At 34.8% G+C, this 21,462-nt stretch overlaps 3 protein-coding genes across 3 annotated transcripts; 1 reads left to right on the top strand and 2 right to left on the bottom strand.

Annotated features, from left to right (window-relative positions):
- Window positions 1-1,020: 1,020 nt before the first annotated feature.
- On the bottom strand, window positions 1,021-7,572 carry LOC140054058 (ankyrin repeat domain-containing protein 42-like). Its single transcript, XM_072098881.1, has 14 exons — window positions 7,518-7,572; window positions 6,949-7,106; window positions 6,698-6,805; window positions 6,490-6,609; window positions 6,241-6,376; window positions 5,709-5,876; window positions 5,499-5,531; window positions 5,258-5,383; window positions 5,010-5,066; window positions 4,768-4,863; window positions 4,520-4,639; window positions 3,981-4,107; window positions 3,004-3,133; window positions 1,021-2,584 (listed from the first exon to the last, which is right to left on the bottom strand). The coding sequence occupies exons 1-14, from the start codon at window positions 7,522-7,524 to the stop codon at window positions 2,453-2,455; spliced, it is 1,518 nt and encodes a 505-aa protein (XP_071954982.1). The 5' UTR covers window positions 7,525-7,572; the 3' UTR covers window positions 1,021-2,452.
- A 5,324-nt stretch (window positions 7,573-12,896) lies between these two features.
- On the top strand, window positions 12,897-13,766 carry LOC140055009 (uncharacterized). Its single transcript, XM_072100157.1, has one exon. It carries the CDS (start codon window positions 12,897-12,899, stop codon window positions 13,764-13,766), a length of 870 nt encoding a protein of 289 aa, XP_071956258.1.
- A 3,512-nt stretch (window positions 13,767-17,278) lies between these two features.
- Window positions 17,279-19,640, bottom strand: LOC140054302 (novel acetylcholine receptor chaperone-like). Its single transcript, XM_072099240.1, has 2 exons — window positions 19,483-19,640; window positions 17,279-19,150 (listed from the first exon to the last, which is right to left on the bottom strand). Exons 1-2 carry the CDS (start codon window positions 19,597-19,599, stop codon window positions 18,764-18,766), a joined length of 504 nt encoding a protein of 167 aa, XP_071955341.1. The 5' UTR covers window positions 19,600-19,640; the 3' UTR covers window positions 17,279-18,763.
- Between the last annotated feature and the right edge of the window lie 1,822 nt (window positions 19,641-21,462).

Below are 21,462 nucleotides of genomic sequence, written 5' to 3' on the forward strand. Positions count from 1 at the left end.
TTGCGTATACACTACCATAGCCTATTTGGTCACATCACAGTTTTTTGTTTAAAAAATATTTAGGCCAAACAAACTTATGTGCTGTGCCATATGGACATGACATCATATATCACTACACACAAATTTGCGTATACACTACCATAGCCTATTTGGCCACATCACAGTTTTTTGTTTCAAAAATATTTAGGCCAAACAAACTTATGTGCTGTGCCATATGGACATGACATCATATATCTCTACACACAAATTTGCGTATACACTACTAGCCTATTAATTTTGGGCACATCACAGTTTTTTGTGTCAAAAATATTTAGGCCAAAAATGCTGCACTATCAACTGGATTGGAATATTAGACTCTACAGTAGACATAGAGTTAATATTGAAGTATAAACAAAGTAATATAGTTGTTTCGAAATGCCATTTGTTTATTGCGAGATCATAACCTCGTAATTTGCATAACAAAAAATAAACACGTGCGATAGAAAATAGACCACGTGCACGAGGGTATTGCCCGGAATATTAGCTAAAACCTTGTCCCTAGTGGTTCTAGTTCCATATGCTAGTAAATCTACCGTAGCTAATTTGTTTCACATTTCGATGACAAATTTGTTTATGAAATTAAATAGAGGCAGCTTTAACAACCCCATGGTCGTGGGTTCTAATCCAAGATATCACTATTCTAGAATGTAACGATTGATTGTTTTCATTGACGAAGTAGCGTGAAATACACTATTTAGTATGGCTTTGTATATCATGTTGTAAGAAATGTGCAAGATGAACAGTGCAACGTGTTAAGCTCTGTCTACACTATTAAAACTAGTTTGACGAGCCCAAATATGGTAGTGATATGCCCAAATACGGTAGTGATATGACAGTCATGTCCATATATGGGCACATCACATTTTTTGTCGCATACAGTTTGATAGTGTAGACGGCTTTAAAAACGATTTTTTTTAATCGATTTTGGTAGGCAAACTCCAATCCTGCATACATAAAATGAAAACAAGATTACTATTCCTGTATTTAATTATACTTTGCCATGATTTATACAATATTTTTAAAAAGCTTTTGCAATTTTGGCAATCAAGGTCTACCAATAGTATCTTTAATTTGCTAATTCAATATAAATATACAAACATTATACTGTATAATGATCAAATTATTTCATTAATTACAAGTCATAATTAATGAGAAACAAGTAATATATGTGGTTCCCACTAGACACTGTACAATTGTTTAACCTTATAGTAGTCATAGGGCGCTTTAAGTGCAATTATCACTGTGTTATTTTTATGTCTGAGGACCCCAATTGAAATAAGTTTTCTTTTAAACTTTCTTTGGTTATTCCTCGGTTCATTCTTTTAATATTGTTATCTTGTGCTTTTTTTCTGTTATGTTTGTCTTTGTATTTTTGAGTGAACCGAATAAAACTGAACTGAACTGAACGCGACACAACGACGTACAAACGCAACGCAAGGGATTTGACCAATCACAAGCGATAAATTATTCGATGTGTCGCTTGTCATTGGTCAACTCGCTTGCGTTGCGTCTACGTCCTTGCGTTGCGTCTCTAGTGGGAACCAAGCTTTACTGGCTATTACTTCGCTTGTCATTGGTCAACACGCTTGCGCTGCGTTTACGTCCCTGCGTTACGTTCTAGTGGGAACCAAACTTTAATGATTACAAAACAGTTAGCTAAAAACAATCTATTGCACACATTTACTTTTTCTTTAGTCACATGACTCACAGTAAAACAAGTAAATCATTTGAAGAAGTAACTTCTACAGCTTCAGCTTTGTCTTTTATACATTTGACAATTAATGTGATAATGGCTAGTTAAAGCCTGTTTTCCAGTCGACGTTATTCGACGCTATCGTTAACAATAATTGGCAATCTTCTACGTTAACAATGAAATGTTAACGATTTACAGGAAAAGGTACTCGCTATGGTTATCATTTCAACTTGATCGTTTTCAAACGATCATTGTTGAACTGTTAACGATCAACGACGATAGCGTCGAATAACGTCGACAGAAAAACAGGCTTTAGTTCTAATATCTTATTGTACACAGCTTGTGAACAATAATACAGCTACGTAGAGGACACTGACCCAAGCGGCAAAAATCTACCCTACGATCTATACTCACTACTTAAACAATGACATAGCATTAATATATTGTTTGCATGGTGAAATTAATATGTTGATATAGTTTGCAGTAAACCATGTGTATAATAGATCTGAAAAGAACTGTTAGGTTGCTTGACGTTTTGAAAAATTTTCTTTGATCGTCGTCAGGAGTGAGAAGGGGGAACAGTTCTTTTCAGAACTATGCATATATACGTGTTGTAAAGCAAACTTTATATCAACATAACATTACTTAATTTAAACTACATTTAAATATCCTCTCCACTATATAAAATTTCATTTTCTTTTTATTTTTCACCATTTCTTCTTAAAACAAATCAAGGTTTTTCATTGGTGGAGGTTTGCTGACATTCCGTCTTACAAACACACCCTCTTTTGCAGCTGATGAAGGTCGTGACTTCTTCTTAGTCTTTTTCTTGGGTTTTACTTCTTCCTCACTCTAAAAGAAAAATAAATAAATTACTGTAATTTCAATCAAATTATTAAACATTACACTCTCATCCCACCTAATAAATAGAGTTATGCTGTGTTCACACTGAATCCAGATTTCAGTCCAGGAGTCAGATAAAAAAATTTGAAAAATGTGTGTATAGTGTTTAAGAAGCGAACGAACAGGGACGGATTCAGCATTATAGATTAGTGGGGGCTATATAAATTTTATAAATGATAGAAATAGCCATTATTGATTTTTAAATTAAAAGACATGGCTGTTAAATTTTAGGTGGGGCTAAATCTGCGCCTGACAATTCACAACAATGCAATTCGGATTTCATACAAAACATACATGGTTTTCTCTGGCCACTGGATCGAATCCAGACTCTGTGTGAACACAGCTTTATGAATATAAAGACCACTTACGACTACACTTGTCTTTTCCAATTGCGTGTTAAGATGCTGTATCTCAGCACGGCATTCATCTAGTTGCGATTCAAGTTTCTCTCGTCTCAGACGTTCATACTCAAGTTGTGATTCCAATTCTTTGATTGTGCTGTTAATTTACAATGATCAATGTTGAAAACAATGAATTAAAAGTAATAACCAATGTTAAAATTTTAAGTGAAATTAAAAGGAATAATAACAGTGAATGCAAAAATAGCATAAGCATACACAGAGCAGAACTGTAACTAACAAAAAATGAGCAGGTCCTGCTTAGAACAAATGCCTGGGCAAGTGCTATGTAAACTTGTAAATTCATATACTTTTTAAGATAAGCAAAAACACAACAAAAGCATGTCTAAGCAGGGAAGAGTGTTCATCCTTGGCTGGTGTAGGTAACTTAATCTCACTTCTGCCTGGAAACATGGTAGGCACTGATATGTGTTTTCAACCTCTGGCTACTTTTTTGCTACTACAGCTCTGTCAACTACTACAGCTCTGCCAACTACTACAGCTCTGTCAACTACTACAGCAGGTAAAATGTATGAAAAGCAGTAGGGACTGAACGCCACGCAAAAAAATAATAATACCTGAATGAAGGCCGTCTTTTTGTACGAAATAATAAATAATGAAATATGATTTAAAATAAAAAAGCAGATTTAGGTTTAACAATTGAATCACAAATGCATTATAATGTACAGTATATATACATTTTCTATCTCTTTGATGATGTCAGTTACTTGTCTGATGATGTCAATATCTACCTATTGTGATGACATCACTCCTATCTGTATAATAGACTTTATCTATTTTTTATTTACTTATTTATTCGGTATATAAAAATATATTACAAAACGACAGTCAAGGACTGAAATGAATTGTATTACAAATGCCTAAAAATTAGTTAATGATGTCTTCATTCAGGATATCTATTTATTTCGTTCAAGCTGTTATCTTACCTTTCGGTTTCTTTTTCTTTAAGCATCAACTCACGATCGGCTTCAAGTCTTCCTCCAAGTTGGTTATAATTTTGTTTTGCAATTCCAAGTAATCGTTCCAGCTCCTCAATTCTCTTGAGCGCTCTTCCTAAGTGAAACAAAATCATACACCATAAAAGAGTCCCTTTATCGAGAAAATTAAGCAATACAAAACTCTCTAGAAAATACAGGCTAGGAAAGTTTACAGCAAATTTTTTTCAAATTGTTTAATTCCAGCTTAAGTTTAGGTATGGAATGCCATGTGTGCCAAAAATATTTTCTATTAGTCTAAAAGTAAAAAGGTAAAGGTATTTATAATGGTCCTCAAGCTTAACTGAAAACTGAGGAAATTCGGATTAGGCACTCAACGGACCAACAACAGCCAGCACACCGGGTGATAATCCCTACTCTTTTCAAATAGTGTACCAAGAAACTAGACTATGAAAAGATCAACAGATGTTCACACATTGAGCATTGCATGCTATATGTTGCTATTTCATAATGAGATAACATTAACTCACCTCTACCATCTTCTCTTTGAGCTTTGCTAAGCTTCACGTTGTCTCCTTCTAGGCCATGATCTGCTGCCCTTTGTGCTAACTTCTCTTCCTTAGCTTCTTCATCCAATTCCTGGTCGGAATCTTAAAAATATAAAAAACTAAATATTAAGATTGATTCAGAACTGATCTAATGAGATATAAGAAAAGAAAGTATAGTTAACTGCAGTATAAAACATTTAATAACTTAAATAGTAAAATAATAACAATACCTGAATTATCTCCTTTCAGTAGCTTAACACACGCAAGCTGGGCAAAACGAGCTGCAACATCGGCTGGTGTCTCATTTCCACTGTTCTGTATGTGAACTAAAATTTTGAGGAGAAAAAATTATGTGGGTAAAAATCTCAATATGGAGGTGGGGAGGGTTGGTGGCCATAGTCTGAAGGAAAACAGAGATTATCTAACATAAAGATGTAGGCCTATTATAAACTGTGTGCAATTAGAGACTTACTATTAGCGCCCATCTCCACGAGCCATTGCAAACATTGCAGATGTCCATTTCCAGCAGCTACATCAAAAAGATATTGAAGAGTTATATGATAAAAAAAATTAGCTTAGAAATAATTTCAGTTCCAATGATAAGTTAATCAAAAAGTCTAAAGCGTTCCAAAGTTCAATAAAACAAATAGAAATAAAAGATTATGATATTTCTTGGAAACTTTGAAACAATAAATTTACACAAATGAATGAACATCTAACCTCTATGAGCTGGTGTAGAACCTTTATCATCCCTCTCATTAATATTCACAACTCCTTGTTCGATTAGCATACGCAGGTGGCTTACATCGCCTTGTGCTGCTGCCATGTGTGCTGGAAATGCTAAGTCTGCAAACATAAAGTTACAAACCACCAATATAAATGATAAGAAAAATTAGTTAGAATGAAAAAAGAAAAAGATTTGAACTAGGATTTTATTTGTTCGAAATTACTGTATACTTACTTTCTTGATCCTCGGGATGGTCTCTTTCCCATTCTAAATAAAAATATGAAAATAAAAACGGTTTGAAATTATTTTTATTATTTTCAGATATTTCTTAATATCCTTTCAAATCTGAAGGACCGGGTTCAACTCCGGACCTGTTTAACAGCAAATTAATGAAATGAAAAAAGAAAAAAGAAAAAATACTGTATAAATGTATACCATTCTTACCTACAGCATTGATATAGTCAATACAAGTCTGTTTGTAGAACTGTTGTGCAAGAGTTTTAGGTGTTTCCCCATTGTCGTTTCTAGCCCCTAGTGTCTGGCTGATGCTATTACCGCTGCTTACTAAAAACTTCAGGCAAGGAAGGTGGCCTTCAGTTGCTGCCAAGTGAGCTGTAAAAGAATGAAAGATAAGGGTGAAAAAAGCTGGTGGTATAGGACTAACTAGGTACACAGGGAACTATAATTATGACATTTGAAGACCATAGCATAATTTATTTTGTGCTAAAAGCTCTGTCTACACTATCAAACTATATGTGACAAAAAATGTTATGTGCCCATAATATGGACATGATGATGTCATATCAGTACCATATTTAACCATATCACTACCATATTTGGGCACATCACACTTTTTTTTGTCAAACTAGTTTGATAGTGTAGACAGAGCTTAAGAATTAATTGAGTCCATGATTAGATGTTGGTGTCTACTAACAGCCTATTACACAACCCCTGTAAATGAATACAATTGCGATACCTGGAGTGTTACCATTGCTGTCAACTTCATCAGTTCTGGAACCCCACTTCACGAGTAACTGCAAGCAGCCAAGCCTCCCATGGTAGCATGCAACATGTACAGCAGTCCAGCCATTTAAATCTTTAGCATCCAGATCCTATTATAACACAATACACAACATTTTTTATTGAATAGTATGTTTAGTGCAAGGAGATCATTAATTTTACTTTGATTGGATGCTTAAGATATGATAGATGAATGCCTACATACCGTTCCTGCTCTCAGGATAGAGCTTAGCGTATAGGAGTTACCGTGAGCAGATGCTAAGTGGGCTGGAGTGCTCCCTCTCTGGTCTCGACTGCTCATGTTCGCACCATTAGCAGATAAGGCCTAACGAATAAAAAAACAAGTTATTGTTGAAATTTGGAAGGAATATTAATGTCGTAATTCAGGTTTGTGTACTATCTGTAGGGGTTACCTGAATGCATGATTCTTGACCTCGAATGGCGGCAATATGTGATGGGCTCCATCCTTGTGGAGTTGTAACATTCACATCTCCACCATGCCACAGTAACCAATGCAAGCACTGTAAAAACAAGAATAATGTCACGTGATCAGTTGAATTCTTGTTTACGATTTCGTTATCAGGAGCTAAGCATTCAAACTTTAGGGAGGAACTTGTACACTTGTTTAATAAATACTGATAGTTTGTGAGTGATCATACAGTACCTCCAAGCTGCCAGTATGGCAAGCCCAGTGTATAGGTGTAAATTTGTCTTTTGTGTTTTCGACTTCATTTATACTTGCTCCCCGCTTGACCATTGCCTCAAGTTCCAACACATCTCCCTGACGGACAGCCTCATGAACACTGCTTAGCTTTGTACCAACTGGAAATGAAAAAAGAATATTTTTGTTATATTTTTGTTTAATTTTTAAATAGGCCTATGCCTAGTAGTAGGTTAATAATAGTATTGTAATTGATATGATTAAAATCTAATAACATGTAATAGACTCATGCCTAATGACCACCTATATGAATAAGCACTGGCAGTATACATTTTGTGCACTTTGGCGTTCCATATGTTTAGCTAGGCCTAGGCGCGCCTCGCGACATAGCGGTTTTATACGAGAAAACTCTCATTCAACCGTTACCAAGGTACGGCCTACTGATCGTTTGCCTTGACAACACAATTATCAATACAACAAATCGGGTATAAATATCAATTTTAGATGTCGTTAGTTTAATAAATTACAAAGTAGATAAAAAGGCAAATTGAAAGCTGAAAACGCATACTTACCAGGCATTTTTAAAAGTAGAATACAACTTAGCTCGTACTCCCGCTCTTGTCTCAACAAAACAGTGTGGCCCAGCGATCGAAATGAAATTATGCTAGGTGGCAGCATAAAATTATGCCAGATGATGCCAGACACAATATTAAGGCTAAAATTGCACCAAAACAGTGTATAAGAGGGCGGTGTATGTGTATGTTTTATGTACCACAAAGGTGGGAAGCAAAACAAAAAGGGTCTTCAGGTTTTCGGTCAAATTTGCTAGATTGTGTACAAACTATGCCAGATTTGTTTGCAATTATGCCAGATAATATGCTATTAAATCGTGCTGAATATGCTGTAGATTTGCGTTTTTCAAATTATGCCAGATTATGCCAGATTTTCTCAAATTATGCCTAGCAATATTAAATGCCAGATGCCAGATGGGTCAAAATTATTATTTCCCGGAGGTTCATATAGAACATCAAGGCCCGCATCAAGTCCACGGACACCCCTCCCCCTATTTTAAATGTGCCCTTTTTTAGAGGTTCAATTATCTTAATCGTGTAATGGGGGGGGGGGGGGGTCGTTAACGTGATCTTGTTTGTCTGGTTAGCGTGATGCTCTCGGGCACGCATGATCTTACGAAGTTATCATGATATCAAATACCCGCACACAATAATACGAGGATGCAATTCCCATTTAGGCCTATGACACCTATGTGACGCAAATATTATTTGCTTCACATAGGTATCATTCATAGGTAAATGCGAAGCATTATCGTATTATTGTGTTCGGGTATTTTCAAGATGGACATCCATTAGACAGTGTATATAGGCTCACCATGATCGGAAAACACCCGGCCCGGCCCTATTTGGGGCAAATCGAACCTAAATTCGTCAATACCTAATTATCTAACTCAATTTAATTAGTAGGGTTAGTGGTTAAAATCAGAACCGAACCAATTATATATAGGCCTACCATCGGGTAAACATTCTAGATCCGCGATTTACCGAATTTTACCCTTACTTAAATTTATATATAATACACCTGCACAAAATGTAGGCCTTAGTAGCCCATACAATGTGAATGCATTTGTCGCTTTTATGCGTTCCAGTAAAATCATCTTACGTCACAGTGACGTACACAATTTACTTTTATGTTAAAGTCGTCACACGTGTTAGGCCTACTTATGTCACGCTGTGTATCAAGATTTTGCCTATAATTATGATAAATAATACATAACACATTCTTCAGTTAAAATAGATAATCATATTTATTTGTTGGTCAATCATATATTATTTGAAACAGCATAAGTTTTAAAGCAATACTAATTTTGATTCTTCTTGAAATTAAAAAATTCGAATTCAATGTGATCAATTAAGTCTTTGATGGCTGGTCTTTGGTTTGGTCTGGAATGAAGGCAGGGTCCGCTGATATTCATTAGCGGCATTAATGCTTTGTTGGCGGCAATTCCTTCAATTATGACACCAAAACTGTAGATGTCTGAGGCAAAGGTCGGTGGTGTGTTGATGTTATACAGCTCTGGTGCATTTTCTGGCTGATCTTGCATGAGGTCGAAGACATCGGCTTTGTCGGTATTATTCAATTGGAAGACATCAAACGATGCTTCTGCGGTGCAAACTGAACCAAAGTCGACAATTTTTGCAGAGATACGGGGACCCTTATTGTAAATAAGAACATTCCGAGTTGCCAGGTCATTATGAATCAAACCATTCCTCTGAATTACCTCAACTCCTTTTGCGATGTCAAAAATAATGCGAAAACAATCAATCGTGGTAATATGTGGTGAACCAGATGCTAAAGCTTTCATCAATGATGTTGATTTGAATGTTGAGTCGCCAACAAATTCCATAACAATGGCCCACTGTGTGTCGGAGGTAACTGCTTCACAAACACCATAAACCCATGGAAACACGTCGCTTTTTTGGGATAACACCTTCATTATCCTAGCTTCAAGGGAAACTGCCAGCTTGTCGGCGAACCGATTGAATTTTCTAGACTTATTGGTTGTTGTGATGATAGCCTTAACAGCCACAAGTTTGCCGTCTCCAAGGCGATTAAGCAAAACTCTGCCATAGGAACCAGTGCCAAGTACTATCTATAAAGTAAACACGTATACAATAATTTAAAATGTTTCTTTCTGTCATAAAAACATTTAAAGATTATCTGTCAAAAGCTTTGATTGAAGTGTTGAACATTTCAAATTCAATTAAACCTACCTGGTGACTATCCTTCGTTGCTGGATACAGGCAATCAGATGGCAAACATTGAACATGGTTTTTAAGATTTGCATCCATTATCCGAATTTCAATTGACATGCGTTTTATCCAGTGTTCTGAAGTTGGAGAAGTCTTGAAGTCTTGTTTGCTCCAAGTGTTACTGAACAATGATTCATCGTTATGGTGATTGCTACATCTTGGTGATGAGGTCAGTGGGCTAGACAGACTTATGTGGATGTTACTGTCCCTTCCATCTAGTGTGTATCCAATTGCCGGTACATTATTGATAACGTCCAGGAGGCACCATTTTCTTATCCAGTTAAGAGCTAGCATTGAGTCAGGTTCGCCGTTTCTACGTCCAAAGACGCGTCCATCCAGAATTAGGAGATCTCTTGCAAATCCACATATTATACCAAATGGCAATTCTTGGTTATCGTATCCGATGGCCGATGTTTGGGGCAGGGTGAGAATAGCAATTCCATAAATGATTTGGATAATTGCTATTCTCAATGCAGGTGGTACGCTCAACCAGGTTTGAAATGATGTTTGATCATTGTCATCATCGTTGCCATTGTAGAAACAACACAGGACATATTTACTGAAAAAGCCTGAAATGGCTGACCGGCTGAAAATTAAACAAAAATATTTCGTTATTGTATTTTTGGGGTTTTTTAATCATCATAATAATCATTATACTTCGTCATACGTTTTCATACAATTTTTTTCTCTGCTGAAAAAAACAGAATTGACTGTATGTAACATACCTGTTCTTAAAGCATTTTTTGGGTTTCCAAGTTTTAAAAGGGGTTTTCCAGAACCTTCCAGGCATCTGTGAAACAAAAAGGACACATGGTACAGTAATGCGTAGGCTTAAATCCATGTTACGATAGACTGCTAAGGTTCGTGTTACTTCGACCGCTGCCCCATATACAAATGCAAGATGCCCTATTAACTACACTTACACTTAATGTTTGAAGGTATTATTTCAGGTTAGTGCCTATTTGCTTCTATGTCTAGTCCTAACAATGTCAAGTCTCGACTTAAATGTATTGACTGAGGGAGATTGAATAACTGACTAGGGCCGGGCAGGGCATTCCAATTTTTTATTATTCTGATAGAAAAAGGGGTTTTTCTTCACTAAACTAATTCTCTATTTATGAATAAAACAGTCTTTGTTAATACAATATCTGCGCCATATACAAATAAATGCCCTATAAATAATGAATATTATTTAAAATATTGCTTACCTCTAGTAGTCTAGAAGGTTTAAGTAGAAAAACAGAAAGTATTCAATCTAAAATACAAAACGGAAATATGTTTTAATCATTATCAACTCCAATTGATGCTTGATTCTTGAATCGAATATACCAGGAGAAACAACCAAGTGAAACGTGTTTCTAAGTGTGCCTAAAAAGTCAGACGGGGTTTTGATTCTTTCTCTCAGTTGTTATAAGCTCTAAACTGATTCATATCCAAGCGAATTGAAGTATTTAACATTTGAATTAAGTATACATTATATTGTAGTATAATAATAAACAATAAGTAGAAACTTACTGAGCTTTGTAGAGTCCGTGTTCACTCTTGAAAATTCATCCAAGTTATGTTTTGTTTAGTTGTCATGCAGTTCCTCATGGAAACATCGTTACCTTGGCACAAGCGCGCGCGTAAGGAAGTGTGCATGAAGAAAGCGGAAATGCGTTACGCGTACGGCTAGCAACACACGTTGATGGTTGGATTGAATCTCTATACAAAGTGAGGTAAAGCTATATAAAATCATTGATCTATACATACACACTAGGCCTATGCTGTTTTAAAATAATAATAGATTCCAATTCATATCTGTGTGTTGTTTAAAGATTTATTGTCCCCCTGAAACAAATATTTTTTTTTTTTAATATGCCATTTATTTATAGTTATCCACTTTTAAAAAAAATTGGATCGAAATAAAACAAGGCCAAGCAGTCATAAGTCGCGTTCTAAAACGCATAGTGATACCGGACCGACAGACAGACCGACCGACCGACCGACCGACATAGTGAACTATACAGTCGCGTCCACGTGACTAAAAAAAATTATCGAAAAACCTGTAAAGTGAAAAATAGACAAATTGGTTGCCAGCCAATTGATTTTTGGTTGCGATTAACCATTTATGTTGTCATTTTACAAATGAAATTTATAAATTATACACCTGCACAAAATGTAGGCCTTAGTAACCCATACAATGTGAATGCATTTGTCGCTTTTATTCGTTCCAGTAAAATCATCTTATGTCACAGTACGTACACACTTTTTTTTGGTAAAGTCGTCACATGTGGTAGGCCTACATATTTCAATCTGTGTATCAAGATTTTGCCTATGACTGTAGGCTTATACATTAAGACTGTTCAGCGCAACGCAAGTCATTTGACAAATCGCAATTTCAACCGATAGAATATTCAAACTGTCGCTTGTCATTTGTAAACTCACTTGCGTCCACGACCTAGTGGGAACCAATTAGGGATGGTATCAAATTGAAAAAAATATAAAGGCCACGATTACAACGATTTTCAATTTTAATGTTATATTTTTATTTATGTTAAAAAAGACGCACCACGGATCCATGATTGTCCAGATGATGTGGAATTCCTTATCACCAACTCATCGACAGCCATATTACATGGACACCTCCTACGACCAATATGGAGTTTTCGAGTTTTCACCCCGAACCAGACATGGCGTCAACAATTGAACCCGGCTACTCGTTTCCACTGGGTATAACCATTGCTGATTGATTTATGCCATTCATTTGTAAAAACAGACCTTTGTCCATTTATATCAACATTAACCCGGGAAAACAGTAAGGCTGAACTAATGTTTTATTTTTTATATAATAATAGTCATAATCATAAAAGTTTAAGATTTACAACACCCGTACAATTAAAACAAGAAACTTTAATTTCCCCATGTTCTATTTTTAAACTTCATAATAGTTTAAAATGTACGCATGAATTAGACCTATTGAATAAAATTACTAACCAATCATTTGTAAAAATATACCTTTGTCCATTTATATAACAGATTAACATAACTCCCGTGGTACAAACAGTAAGGGCAACTGAACTGAACTAAAACAAGAAACTCCATGTTCTATTTTTAAGCCGAAACTGTTACAGGTAATGTGAAAACATGACAGCTTCTTTACGAAAATTTAAAAAGTCTGATTTTGAGTCAGGAGGACAACCATTAGGTAGCAGTGTTGTATTGAAAACATGTACTAAGTCTGGAGGTAAATTAGTTGTGAAGAGGGTGATTGCATCAGATAGCAAGGTAGAAATGTTGGTAGGCCTACAACACAGAAATATTGTCAGTCTACTAGGAAAAATAAACTATGGAATGGAGACAGGCTTAGTTTTTGAGTACGCGATTCATGGTAATCTGTATGAATTGATAGATAAAGCACCAACCAGTATTTGCTTACCGTCGTTAAGCTTTTGCAAACAGGCAACACGAGCAGTTGCCTACATCCACGAAAAAAATATGACACATCGGAAAATAAAATCAGCAAGTTTTTTAGTTTTTGGAAATGTTATTAAACTTGCTGATTTCAATTTGTCAGAAAAAAACACTGATGTTTTTTCAGCAGTAGGCCCGAAGGTAAGTAGCTTTAGAGATGATATGTGTTGGATGTCTCCAGAGGTTTTGAATGACAATGAAGACATTGATCACTTTAAATCGGATGTATACTCATTGGCAATTGTCTTGTGGCAGTTGTATCATATGCAGAGCCCATATAAAGGGTGGAATATTGAGGCGATATTCAATCACGTGGCTGCGAGGAAAGATCATCTAGAAATTGACACAGAATGTTGCCAAGAATTTACTAGTATGTTGCTGAGCTGTTGGAAGAAAGACCCATCTCTGAGGTTAACCGCCAATGAAATGTTAAGGTCGATCAACAAAGTAATTGTTGCTAACAATGCATCAGAAGGAACAGAAACATCAGATACGGTAAGAATGAGTTCTCAAAGATGGAATTCGAAACAGAATATCAATTAAAATTGGAAGAAAATGCTTATTTTTAGAGTTTTTAATACGTAGTGTGGGGTAGTCCTACAGTAACACCTAACTTGCAATGTTGTCACAATCATTTTCATCACAATGAAGTGGTTGCAGATACCACCATTATTTCAGTGGTTTCTAAGGAATGGCTGTAAATTTTAATTATGCAAATTGGACTACTTGGCCAAAAATGGACGAATGTTTTGTAGCGTTTAAAAAACATGCAATTTCAAAATGATTTGTGTATTTCAACGGAGACATTTTAATGAACAAGATAATATAAAACAGACTCCTAAAAATGTTGTTTATTGTTAGCAAACATTATTATAAATGGATCTGTTATAATTAAAATAAAATGGTTCATTACCTTTGATGTTTTCACTCCTGCAGGGGTGAAATAACCGTTCAATCATCTCTTTCGACTGATGTAATTTACACAAAATATTATGATTAAAATGATATTATCAAACTTTTTAGGGTAACAATTTTATTTTTGCATTGTAATCGTATTCATTTTATATATATTTATTTCTGTCTTTTTCAAACACAAGGTAATACCGGTTAAATGTAAATTTAGAACCTGGCCACGATGTAGAGAGCCGCAGTTGGACGACCACCGAGTTGATAAAGTACGGCCCGTATCAGAGTAAGTTCTACGGTGGCTGATTTCTACGGGTGGCTGATTTCCGCCAAAGAAAATAATTATTTTATAATAATACGGCGTTATAACGCCATAATTAGGGCGTTATAACGCCGTATTAGGGCGTTATAACGCCGTAATAGGGCGTTATAACGCCGTAATTTAGGGCGTTATAACGCCCTAAATATACAATTTTCACACATACATGCGCATGCGTAGTACATCAACAAACCTCTCAGCGCATTCACAGATTTTAGAAAGTCACGTGGTATATTACTGGCCATCTCTGTGTCCAACTATGCCTATGTAGTGTATGGAATCGAGTCATTTGCTTAAAAAATGTATAACATTATTCACGAGGTTTTAAATATCTAATATCAAAACAATTGTTTAAAGGTTTTTGTTAAGATAACGCAATTATAAAGTTACTGCAGGGAAGAGTTAAATTACAATTTAACTCTTCCCTGGTTACTGCGAAGATTATTTTAAACAACGAAATGTAAAAACAATGCATTAAGTTAAATGGAATACAGCTATTTTGTTTGTTTAAAATCATCAAAATAATATTATTATTTTAACAAAAACCTTTAAACGAATTGATTCAATCCATCCATTCAAAGTCGTCGCAACTGTTATGGCTCTGGGTTTGTTGATGTACTACGCATGCGCATGTACATGTACGCGTGAACGGATTGTATAATTATATTATATAACGCCGTATTATTATAAAATAATGTTTTCTTTGGCGGAAATCAGCCACCGTATATTTGTAACGACTTGACTTCTTTTCTTGAAATAAATGTGTTATTTGTATATAAATAAACCCTGTCGTCGCTCATGCTATAAACTCATCACCATAGTTCATTATCATTTTTAAATATTACGAAATAATAACTGTTCTTTTTTATAGATCATATCAAATACCAACTGAAGAGGAAAAAGAGAAGTTCAGGAATTTTCTCAAAGAGTTTAGTGATAAATACAGTTCGCCTAGTAAGTACCGCTGGATGCGTTTCCTTCTATCCGATATATTAAACATCGCATGTCTATCCCGCAAAAACATTCCTTGTCTTGAATTATTTAATGAACTTCACGCAAGAGGTAACATTTCATATGACAATGTGAGTATTCTTGAAGAAATTGCCGAAGTAACCGGGCAGCATTTAGCCATAGTGGTTGTACGTAAGTACAAAGAATGTTGCCGAAATCATGTTATGACGAGGAATCATACATTGACAAAATATCGCAAAGGATTCTTTCAGTCTCTTAATGAAATGGATGAAAATCGGTTTCCGACTCTGCTTGCTTGTTATGAACTTGAGCCTGATGATATCAGCAATATTTGGGATTTAGTTTTTTACTTGGAGAAAGAAAACAGGTTGAACTGTCATACTGACAAAGTTAAATTCGCAAAACTGCTAAACAAAAAAGCAGAAAGTCTATTTTTGGTAAGTAACATTTTATAAATTCTCTATTTAAATAAATAAAGTAATATGAACTTTAATAGAAATCTTTCTAAAATTGAAGAACAAATGAAAACGCTCACAAATTGAATCGAACTAGCACAGGCCTATTGACTGAACACCAACTTGAGACTAGATATATAAACTACAGATTTATTGACTGATAGACTTTTAAATAGGTTTTACCATTCCAAATATGAATTACAATTATTTTGTATGGAGAGAGATTAAGAAAGGGTAGAAAGAGTACCCTTTTAAAAATGAATTGAAGGTACTGTATATTAGAATTATACAGTACTGTATTATTCGAATAACTCAAAAAGGCCTTGGATATACACACAAAACATTGTATTAACAACACAATTATATTAGTAGTAGAATTAATTGACTACTAAGCATTTTTAATGCATCACTGTGCTTTGTTTGTTAACCAACCCCCTCCTTAACAAATGCCTCGAGGGGTTTATTCGAATTAAGTACAGCATCGGTGTTCTTCTTTTACATGTCGAGTGGGTGAGTATACATTATAACGTAAAAAATGATGAAAATATTTGTAATTAGTTTCCTTTTGCATTACAGGACAGTTTGAACGAAGTTTGAGTTTAAATTAACTACATATGTAATAACAGCAAATAACTTCATCAGGCTTTATTATCTGTATATAGACAGGAGGTTTGTAAATTGAAATGCGTGTTCTGAAAATTAAAGGTCAAATTATAAAGTATTATATTATCATTTGGACTGATCATCTTACAAGACCGCGATAGGAGCCAGGATCGTTTTTTTTTTTCGAAGAGCTGCAGTCAAATCATTTTTGAAGGGGTAACATTGCTCAGCTCCCTGCTAGACATGCTGTCACAGTGTCATTTGGCGTTTATTATCGATATCATATAAATATTATAACAAGTACATTCTTGTCATTTGATTGGACGCTTGTGTGTCACATATGCAAATTACAAATGTTATGTAACACTCTCGACAGTTGTTTACCATATTACTGCATACTGACATTTTTGTTACACCAGTAGGCTTATAATTACGTTTCAATGGGTCAATTTAGAAAACTAAATCCCTAAACAAACTTAACTTAATCCTCTAATAATCACTTCATTATGTTGTGAATAATGGTGGCGCTGTATTAAAAATATGCGTGCTCATGTTAAAATTATAAATTAATTTTCATTACAATACTGTATTTGAATAATGAAACCCCCGGAATGAAACTTTAAAAAGGTAATCATTTTATTATATTATATATAAATATGACTTTATTGTTTTCATTATTTTATATAATTGTTTATTATACAAAGTATTTCCTCCATGGTATTATGTATAGCAGAAAGCATGCCTGATTTGTATGTAAATGGACGGATTTTTAATAAGACAAACAACTGCAAATAGAAGGTACATTTATTTATTTCAATGACACCAATTTTAACAGAGACACACACTTCTATGATAAATAGATACTGTAAGTTAATTGAAAGTTGTTGCTGAGATATTAAACAGACACAATGCAAAAAATATTGCTTTGTCCACATTCATTGCACTACATAATATTCTTACTTTAGAAAACATATTAAAAACCTGTATACTAATACTGTACTACCTATGCATTTGTTTTTACTCAAATTGTATTAAAACACACCATACTATTACTAGACACAAATACTTAATTATCATATAAAATATTGCATACACTAAACCCATTACAAAAACACATTTAAATTACAAAAACTGGACAAATTCAACTAATCATAAAGCAGTTATCGTGGGAAATATTTTGGTGGTTTTTATACAAAAAATTGTTAGTGTCTTTAGTTCTATAAAAATTATGGTACAATCGTTCATTTTTGGGAAAAAATACTGATGTGGTTAAACACTTGAATCATCTCAACAAGTTGATAAAACATGAGAATTACTTAAAGTCAGTCAAGGAATGCATTTGTTTTCATTAATTTTTAACACACGTATTTGTAATCACAACCAATACAATTAGATACTGTATGTGGAAAATATGGTGTGCTATAAATATTTATAAATAGGCTCATACAGAAATATGGTATTTATAGCCATAAGATATTGTGATTGTGAAGTCCAATGGTATACATGCTACTAATAGGTATAATGATTATATTTTTCCATGGGTAAAAATAATAATACCTGATAATTTTATTATATCTAGCTACAGCATTTTATACTAAACAAGTACCTCAAACATTAATACTGCTATTTTATAACACTAATCTGAAAGACACTGTATTACTTTAACATAACAACACAACTTTAGCACATTTAGATTCAAATATTGTTTTTACTGATTAAAAATTGTATACAAAGTTTTTTTTTTAATGTAAATTACATTGTATCAAAATGTTAAAATAATATGGAATATTATCACCAATTTTACAATAATTTTAATCACAAAGAGGGTTTAAATTCTAGCTGACCCTAAAAAATGAACCTTTAATAACATTTTAAGATGTATTTTGCCAGATTTGTAATGTTTTTTTCTTCATAACTAACAAATATTTGTAACATAGCATAGTTGAATAAGATGCATTTAACTACTGTACCTGATGATGTCACAATAATGTATAATTATTGCAATTGTAATTTGTCATAGATAATTGCATTCTTTTCTGTCCCATTATTACAGGTACAGTTTAATAGTACAGTATTTTAAATTGCATTTGTTTGTGTTAGTAGTTACATAATTGTTAATAAATTTTACAATGCCTAAAAACATTTTAAGGAATACTTGAATCAATATCAATAAATAATAAACTAATTTATCAAAGGTATTACTGTATATCATAATCAGTGAATGAATTATTTATAAAATGATAATTTTAATAAATAACTAGTCAATTAATAAATCAACTAATTAATTATTTGTTCTTTTTTAACTCTTCTTTCACTTTTACGCTTTCTTCCTCTGTTTTCTGTAATCGTTTTCTCTTGGCTATGAACTGATTTTGGAAAGAGATCACCATTCGTCCTATCAACAGCACAGCGATAACAAATATTCCCGAACACCGCCTCATAGGATCTCCGATAGCAACATGGGTGTGTACAACAAAGGCAGTGATAACGAGAAGCATAACGTTTGCTACCATTAGCGACCGTCGGCCTGGCAAGCATAGCATTCCTATGCCGCCTGCGACCTCTAGGCCACCAGCAAATGTACGATAGTCCTTGCCTTTCAACTTCAATTTCTTCTCCTTCAGAAACGGTTTAAGCGGGCTAACTTTAGCATACTTGATAAAATGACTTTTCTAAATAATTATAACAAAAAGCATTGATTCTGAATATTTATCTTGAATTAATTTATGATGGATTTTTCTTAACTACTAGGCCCTAGGCTAAATAAAATGTAAATATAGGAGAATAATTAAAATCAAGCAAATAGCAGTACCAATTATTCATTCCCTATTTTAGAATGATAGAAGCCAGTAAAGCCTAGCTGTCTGATTCGTCCGTGTCTCAGGAGGTGGTTTGGTGGGGCGCCCGGATCATGATGTTTTGTTGTTTTAACCTATCCTATGGGCCTAGCCTAGGGGCGTGTTTTACTGTCTTTAAACGTATTATAAAAACACCTGTACATTACCAGTGATGAGTGTAGATCTTTGCTGAGTTTTGGTGTCATTTTAGCAACACCGAATATGATAAAATAGATGCCGACAGCAATCGACAGCAAAGCTACTGCTTTGTTGGAAGAAGCCATCTTTCGTCGAGAAAAAAAATGTGGCACTAAATTAAATAGCGCCACCAACGGTGGCATGTCTAAAAAAACCGTATGTATTAAAACCCCAACTGACACAAAATAAGGCCTAAAATATTCCCATGTTGTTCAAAATGTATATTTTTCACGCTGCTGCTTTAGCCAGCTACATCCCCAGAGTACTACTCATTGAAGCTATATCAAGCAGCAAGTTATAGTTCTAGAGGCTGACGTTTTTGATAATTTGTAAACTAGGACAGGTCATGCTCAAATTACAAACCCCAAAGGACGTCTGGGAGAAGAGAGTCTATGAAAACATTTGCTGATTTTATTTTATTTATTCGACTTCTCACTAACTCAGTTAGAGAAGGATCTGGACCAACAGGTCAGGTGGTAAACACCTCTAAAACGGTCCAGTCCCAATTTGCACAGTGGTTGTGTGTGACAGTGGCTGTGTTTGTGTGGACTAGTACACCGGGGTAACCCCCTACTCGTCTCGAAAGATTTTTTTTTATTTATTCGGTATATAAAAATATATTACAAAACGACAGTCAAGGACTGAAATGAAATGTATTACAAATGACTAAAAATTAGTTAAAATTGCTATAAAAATAGAAACATCTTAATAAAATTAGATATCGTACCATATAATTAAAAAAAAACATACATGAATAAAAAACCTTAAAACATTCACTTATCACATATTTAAAAAAGAGCTAGTGGTGCCTATTAATGTACTGTAGGTGTACTAGGTTCTTTAAAGTGCGCATGAGCTATGTGTACACTGGACCTAGGGTTTATAGTCCTTATCCGAGAAGACTCGTTCTACCCAGGGGTGGCGCCAGGATCTTCCCGACGCGGGGGCTACAATCCCCGACGAGGGGGCTATGCGAGCGAAGCGAGCATCACAAGGCTGGGGGGCCAGGGGGCCGCCAAGGGCCCTCGGTGGGGGTCCAGGGGGTGAAGCCCCCGGAAGCAACGCGTTCTAGCGTCATTTGAGGTCATTTTAAGCAGATTTAGGGTAGCCATTTTTTCCATTTTTTATAATGCATAAATAAAATACTGCGTGCAAAAAAACGATGCGCGATGACTGTTTCAATCCATATTTTTCAATTTAAAAAATAAAAGTTCAAAGAAAATTTAGAAAAATAGAGTTGGAGGTCCTGGAAATTGGACTTATTATACTTCAAAACATGAAACAAAATATATAAGTCCCTATCATGGTTGTGACTAGGCTAAGAAATGTTTGAAAAATAGAGATGTTAGGTCCCGGAAAATGCACTTCTTGTACTTCGAAATATGACCAGCTTTATTGTTGGGGCTGAGCTAAGAAAATGTTTAAAACTAGAGCTGCAGGTCTTCAAAAAATTGCATTTTATACTTTGGAAACATCAGGCCCAGAGGCTTAAAAAACGCAAGCGTAGACCTTTTTCAGTCGGGGAAATAAGTTTATTCCTCCCAAGTGTATGCCTGCGTACCATCTGGACTTCCGGGTGGTGAGAAATTCATGACATACAGGACATTGAAAATTTAATAACTTAGCTATAATAAGATGTTGGCTAAGCGAATATGGCATGTTTTTTTGTTTAGTAATGGATGAAATATTTATTTTAGGTGCCCCACGGTACAGAAGGTTACTTGTAAATTAAAAAAATTGGTGAACATACGAACAATTAACATAATTCGTTTTTGCTGTAGTGTAGCGCACGTCGACACAGTACACGACGTAACCGTCGGTAAACTTCGCCTGGAAAATAACTACAGTACACATTTTGGTCTCTGGATGGAACATGATATCACGACCCAACGTTGAACGATTCGTACAACGGGATACCGCCACACAAGTGCGTACCTATAGCTATTGTT

The sequence above is a fragment of the Antedon mediterranea genome, chromosome 7 (assembly GCF_964355755.1).
Source record: "Antedon mediterranea chromosome 7, ecAntMedi1.1, whole genome shotgun sequence".
Taxonomy (NCBI): Eukaryota; Metazoa; Echinodermata; class Crinoidea; order Comatulida; family Antedonidae; genus Antedon; species Antedon mediterranea.

Bases quoted from the DNA above. Each gene is read 5' to 3' on its own strand.
- LOC140054058 (XM_072098881.1), bottom strand. The intron at 5,384-5,498 runs GTAAGTATACAG...TTATGTTTGCAG, and splicing joins CCATCCCGAGGATCAAGAAA to ACTTAGCATTTCCAGCACAC. The intron at 4,108-4,519 runs GTGAGTTAATGT...TGTTTCACTTAG, and splicing joins TCAAAGAGAAGATGGTAGAG to GAAGAGCGCTCAAGAGAATT.
- LOC140054302 (XM_072099240.1), bottom strand. From the start codon at position 19,599: ATGGCTTCTTCCAACAAAGCAGTAGCTTTGCTGTCGATTGCTGTCGGC. The intron at 19,151-19,482 runs GTAATGTACAGG...ATAATTATTTAG, and splicing joins AAGATCTACACTCATCACTG to AAAAGTCATTTTATCAAGTA.
- LOC140055009 (XM_072100157.1), top strand. From the start codon at position 12,897: ATGACAGCTTCTTTACGAAAATTTAAAAAGTCTGATTTTGAGTCAGGA.